Here is a 6000-nt window from a genome sequence, read left to right as displayed (position 1 = left end):
ATGGGTATAAAATCAGCTTCTAGCACAGCACTTTTTACACACTAGAAATCCAGGGAATAAAATAAAAACCAGCTCCCCTAGAAAGAAAGGGCGCAGTGGAGACCAGAGGTCAAGGAGACAGGGGCAGACATTTTATTCTGACGTGGTACAGTCGTCACAAGAACTTCCAAGTGCCAAGAGTTCAAATAAAAAATAAGACTTTACATTAAACAAAGAAATCACGACTTATATACACAGTGGGCTGAGCAACATCACTGCCTGAACAAACAGTGCAAACAGAAAAACAGAAGCTGCGATGCGGACAAGACCAAGGTGCACAGGCATGGGGTGGGGGAGGTCACACTGCATGGGACGCTGAGGGGCACTGCAGTCCCGCAGGCCACTCTGAGTATTGGCTGCCTGGATCGAGCGAGTGCCCACTTCATCTTGGAACTGTTAGCTGAACCAGGTTGCGAGCAAATGATTCCTTAGAATGTTGAGGTGCCAGTCGGGTTTGGGGACCAGGCCTTTGGCCCCACTCCCCACCTTGGCTGGGGAGCCACGCAAACAACCACACTGGAGCTGAACCGAGGGAACTCACCTCTGCCTGGACCTACCACACCCCACTCTGCAGAGTTCTGCTCTATCCTGCTGCCACTGGTCGGGAGGCGGCAGGGTTGGTAGTGGGTAAGACAGAAACCCAGGGAGTGAGGCTCAGGTCCCATGGTTACAGCTACAAGGGTACAAGGGGAGGAACTGTCGTCTTTGGGTTTATGTGGACCGGGTTGGGGAGAGCACAGGACCCCCGTGCCTGGCCTCAGGTCCTCCTCGGTGGTCACCAGGTCAGTTCAGAGTGAGGCATTCACACCCTACTGTCAATTTCCAGACTAAATGGATGGGAACAGAATTCCTGGTGACTTGAACGCAATATAATGTTTGCGAGGGACAGATCAATTCCAACCATATCTGCCCTCCCTCGGCCTCTGAGAAGCCCACGCAGGCTTATGGGGGTGGAGCTTCTGTGAGAGGTATCCTGTCACTCTCCCGACATGGGCAACTGGTCCTCTAAGGAAAAATTAGCAATATTGGGGTCAGGCCACCACGCCATCAGGTGGCATCCAGTTGTGTGCAACAAGGTTTGCCTTTTTGGTCCTTGCAACTTGCTGAACTGTCATTCCCACTTCACGAGGCAGGTGCATGCAGGGAACTTGAGAAACTCAGAACTTGAAGCCATTCTAGTCCAAGGGTCAGAACACAAGGAGAGCGGAGGGGGTACAGGCAGCAACAGATCCTGAAGCAGCTGGCACCGGGCGGTGAGCAAGCCCACCACAGATCCGGGGGCAGAGCTGCCAGCCCCACCCCAGCCCTCTGGTGACTGCCATGGATGGATAAATCTCGGTGCATGAGTATGACACCCTGGGCCCCAAAGCAGCCTGGCCCCAGGGAAGCTTCACGGGCCGATCACCATGCAACGGGCGAGGGCAAACACCAGGGACCAACCAGTCAGGCCAGTGAAGTTGCCCAGAGACAGGCCCCTCAGCTTCAGGCTTAACCTGGGCATGAGCTGCAGGGAGCCCCTTGTCCGCCTCTGAGTTGCCCAGAGGGTGGGGCACGGCTGACATCTGGGGAGAGGAGGAGGTTTGGCAATCTCCCTAGGACTAGGCCTCTGCTCAGGACCAACACACACCTGTCCCAGGCCCCAGCTCAGGAAGGATCTTGAGGGGCTCACGAACATTCTCACCTAGGTACCTAGGGGAGTGCCTCCTTCCAGGTAACCCGAAGGCAATGCTGAGATGCTGCGAGCTGGGACTGCTCCACACGGAGCCTGGCAAACTTGAGTCAATCCTGGGTGTGAAGGAGACGGGGATGGCTCAGAGCAGCCACGTTATGGGGAGGCGGAGAGCCGCTGGCAGAGCGAGACAGAGCCAATGCATTCCAAAGAAGGGCAGGTGTCTGTCTGAACCACCATCCCCATTTACTGCTCAGAGTGCCCAGTGGGACGGGGCTGTGCTGCGGGTCCAGAGGCGTGGCTGGAGCCGCTGCTCATGCTAAGAGTCCCAACGAGGCACGCCTTCCTGAAATCTGGGGACATTTCTCAAAGCCCAATTCTTATACTTGGAAACTCACTGCATTTTATAACTTGGTACCCCAGTGCTAGCCTTGGTCCAACACTTCCCAAAGTGGCAAGGCAGCAGCTTAACCACCTGGGAAATTAGCTGGGGTGGGAACACTGCTCAGGGTCCCTCAGAGGGGACCAGGTTGACTTCCACCTGGGGGCCTGAGCCAACAGTGGACGGCCAGGAAGGACACGGGGAGCCGGGAGGGAGGCAGCAGGCTACTCGCTGAGGAAGGGGGAAAAGCCCAAACTCTGAGGGCTTGATGCCCTCTCCATCCGGGACCTCCAACCACCAAAGCATCTGACAGCTCCAGGCTCTTCAGGAGGGAGGGCGGGGGAGTGAGTAGGGACCGTCAGTGGTCCGGGGGCAGCCCTGGCCGGAACGCGTGTGAACTGCCTGCCCCGGCAACCCTGCCGAGAGGCCGGGCCGTCAGAGGGTTTGGTAGTGCTGCCGCAGCCGTGCCTGTAGAAACTCGTAGGTCAGGTTGTGCCGTGTGACAATCCCGACGATCTAGAATGAGAAGAAAGACCCGTCTCACCAGCAGGGTCCCGGCCGCTGGCAGGAAGTGCAATGGCTAATGCTGGCGCGGCTCAGGTGAGCAGATCAGACAGGACGGGCCAGCTCCCTTCAGAGTCCCCGATTTTCAGATTTCTCCACTAACCAGGGTTCATGAACTACAGGTCAGGGGCATAGATTAGCTCCTTGTCTGAGGGTCTCCGCTGGGCCGGCTACCAGGTGATGGGGTGTGTCTGGGGAGGGGCAGGTGTTCCAACTCTGCTCTCAGCACGTGCGGCCTGAAGGCCAAGGCACAGAGACGCCCTTGCAGGACCCCCTATGGGAAGCACTCCCCTGCCGTGTCTTTCCAGTGGTTTCCACTCGTCACAAGAGCAGGACACCCCAAAGCTATACCCTCAACAGTCAGAACCGGGCAGTGTGGTCCACAGGAGCACAGCTCAATCGACTGTGACAATAGTGGGTATGCACGTGTGGTACCGTGCCAGGGCTGGGCTGCAGGACTTCCCCTTTAAGGGCATGGCTTCCTGTGTGGCCACTTGGCAACATGCCCAGGAGGTCTCAACAAGGAAAGGCCACTGTGGTGAAAATCCTTGAAACAGCCGACCACCCAGGACACCGAAGAAGTGGTGGTTCGGCCACACCATGCGGTCATTCAATTCACAGCACGGGGGCAGGTGTCGGGCCTAGCAGCTCAGGTGCCCGAGTCTCACACTGGAGGCCCCAGGTAACGGCTTCAGTGCTGGGGTCCCACATGGGAAATCCAGGTGGAGCTCCCGGTCCCAGGCACTGAGCTAGTGGGTGGAGTGTGCTCTCTCCCTTACGTCTCTGTCTCTATGAGAAAAGCAAAAAAAGAAGTAAAACAATACTACGGTAAATGTTTTCTGTCACGGAGATGGTTTCAACAGATTACGTGAAAGTCAGGCAATAATTACACGGTAAGAATAAAATTCCATCTTCTCTGATGCCTAGTGTATAAAATGTCTACCCCGAGATGCAAAGAACAGGACAGTTCACCCGTCCAGGCTCTGGGGCCCCTCAGCGGGGCATCATGGCTGAGAACAGGACAGTTCACCTGTCCAGGCTCTGGGGCCCCTCAGCGGGGCATCATGGCTGAGAACAGGACGGTTCACCCGTCCAGGCTCTGGGGTCCCTCAGCGGGGTATCATGGCTGACCTGCGATTTGCGTGTGCTTGTTTGTTTGGTTTTTTAAAAATTTACTTTTTTTTATTGGAAGGGCAGATCAGATTTACTGAAAGAAGGAGAGACAGAAAGCTCTTCCATCCACTGGTTCACTCCCCAGTGAGTGGCCGCAACAGTTGGAGCTGAGCCGATTTGAAGCCAGGAGTGCAGCTGCGTCTGGGTTTCTCATGTGGGTACAGTGTCCCAAAGCTTTGGGTTGTCCTCCACTGCTTTCCCAGACCACAAGCAGGGAGCTGGACGGGAAGCGGAGTAGCCAGGACACGAACTGGTGCTCATACAGTACCCCAGTGCTTGCAACGTGAGGTCTTACCCACTGACTCATTGGGTTGAGCACTTGTTTCTGCTTCTCTACTCATCTGTATTTTCTTCTACAATGAAGTAACAATATTTGTGTAATAAGAAAAAGAAAAATGGGGCCCAGCGCGATGGCTCAATTGACTAGTTCAGCCCTTGCAAGTTCTAGGATCCTACAACGGCCACTTGGGGAGTGAATCAGTGATGGGAGATCTTTCCCTTTGCTCTCTCTCTTTCTCTGTTAAGCAAAAAAAAAATTTTTTTAAAGCAGGTTTGTGATAATTATGGGGTGCTGAATCTTTTAAGACTTCCCAGGGAGTCCACTCTGTTGTTTAACTGAACCTGTCAGGCTGGGGACAGGGCTGGTGGAGCAGGCCTGGGGTCTCAGGAGTCTGCTGCCACCTGCTGGCCGCGGCTTGGAACATGCGCGAGGCCCTGGGGACCCTATCTCCTGGGGGTGGGCACAGCAGGCTCTCCTCCCAGTCCATTTGTTTCCCACCCGCCCGGGTCGACTCACCTCTCCCACGGCATTCACCACCGGCAGGTGGCGCAGGCCCATCGTCCTGAACAGGTTGAAGACTTGGGATACGTGGGTGTTAGGCGAGACGGTGAAGGGCGACGGGTTCATGTACGGGGTGACATCCTGAGGAACAGACAGCGTCACTCACCTGTGGCCTGAGGGCTGACGGCCCAGACAGGCAGGGGGACGGGCGGGCCGGCCCTGCTCACCACTATCATGCGTGGGTTCAGCAGGGTGAGGTCCAGGTCATGGATGTCGGGGAAGCGTGGATAATCCTCGGCCATCTCGGCGTAGGAGAGGCGCGGCTGGCTGGCACTCTGCAATTTCAACCCACACACGGCCTGGAGTTAGGCGGTGGTGGCAGGCAGTCTCCCCAGGGGTCCTTCTGCCTTCACACCACAGCCCTGCCCAGGAGGGAGGTGGAGCTGGGCCATGGCAGCTCTGAGGAGACACCTGGACCCAAAGCCATTCTTGGACATTCCCTAGCAGAGTCACCCTGGGAAAGAAACCTGTTCTCTCTGAACTTTCTGCAAATTTAAGATGTAACGGGGTCTTCAAAAGTAGCAGTTATGGAGTGGACCAATTCCACCAGAGAGACGGGGCCACGTTTCTAAGCCTTTAGTTGCCAAAGTACCCTTCCTGGAAAAGGGTCTTTGCAGATACTGTCAGCTTCCAACAAGGTGGGCACCTGATCCAGTGGCAGGTGTCCCTAAGAAGAGGGAGGCCACAGGGAGGAAGCCATCACCACCTGCTGGCAGCCACGGAGAGCCAAGGACTGTGGGCTGCTAGCAGGGCGGAAGGAGATGCAGGCCAGACTCTTCCAGTGCCTCCCAGGGACACCGGGACCCTGAGGTCACTTGGAGTTTATGCAATGAAAGAATCAATCCGCCGTCTCGAGTCAGCCGGAGTGCAGATGTTGATGCAGCAGCTGCAGGATGGTCCCTGGGCAGGTGGGCCCGTGCCACAGGGCTCAGGCTGGGCACACTGAGTAGCGGCTCCCACCCAGTCTGAGCCTCAGATCCACGGATGGAACACAACCGCCCAAGCCCCCTGCAGCCACTGGGGTACCCTGCTCCATTCCAGCCACGCTGCTCCCCTCACCCTCGGCCTGAGACCCTGTTGGTTCCAACCACGGGGACTGCTTCTCTGCTGGCTGCCTCCATGTCCAGAAGCCCACCTAGGAGTGTCACCTGGAGCCCAGGGCCCTGGGTCTCCGAGTCTCCTCCCACAGACAGTGGGATGTAACAGAAACCACCTGGACACCACATCCCCCCAAAATAAGAGAGAAGCAAGAGGCCAGTGCAGGCGGCAGAAAGAATGGTGTCTCTTTTGGACAACACTGGTGAGAAAGCTTACTGACTCCTCCCAGAAATT

General features: G+C 56.4%; 1 protein-coding gene across 2 annotated transcripts in view; it reads right to left on the bottom strand.

Moving 5' to 3' along the window:
- Nucleotides 1-116: 116 nt before the first annotated feature.
- The window catches only part of CLCN6 (chloride voltage-gated channel 6), a 36210-nt gene continuing 30326 nt past the window's right edge, over nt 117-6000 (bottom strand). For both annotated transcript variants that reach the window (XM_040987924.1, XM_040987925.1), the window contains 3 exons: nt 4836-4943; nt 4624-4749; nt 117-2606 (listed from right to left, as the gene is read on the bottom strand). In XM_040987924.1, the coding sequence (XP_040843858.1) occupies nt 2526-2606; nt 4624-4749; nt 4836-4943 (315 nt within the window). In that variant the 3' untranslated portion in view covers nt 117-2525. The remainder of the gene's footprint in view (nt 2607-4623; nt 4750-4835; nt 4944-6000) is intronic.

Source organism: Ochotona curzoniae, unplaced genomic scaffold, assembly GCF_017591425.1.
Source record: "Ochotona curzoniae isolate NIBS_2020 unplaced genomic scaffold, NIBS_Ocur_1.0 contig_4792, whole genome shotgun sequence".
Classification (NCBI taxonomy): Eukaryota; Metazoa; Chordata; class Mammalia; order Lagomorpha; family Ochotonidae; genus Ochotona; species Ochotona curzoniae.
Note: the sequence above shows the minus strand (reverse complement) of the source record. Positions and strands in the feature narration are given on the sequence as shown.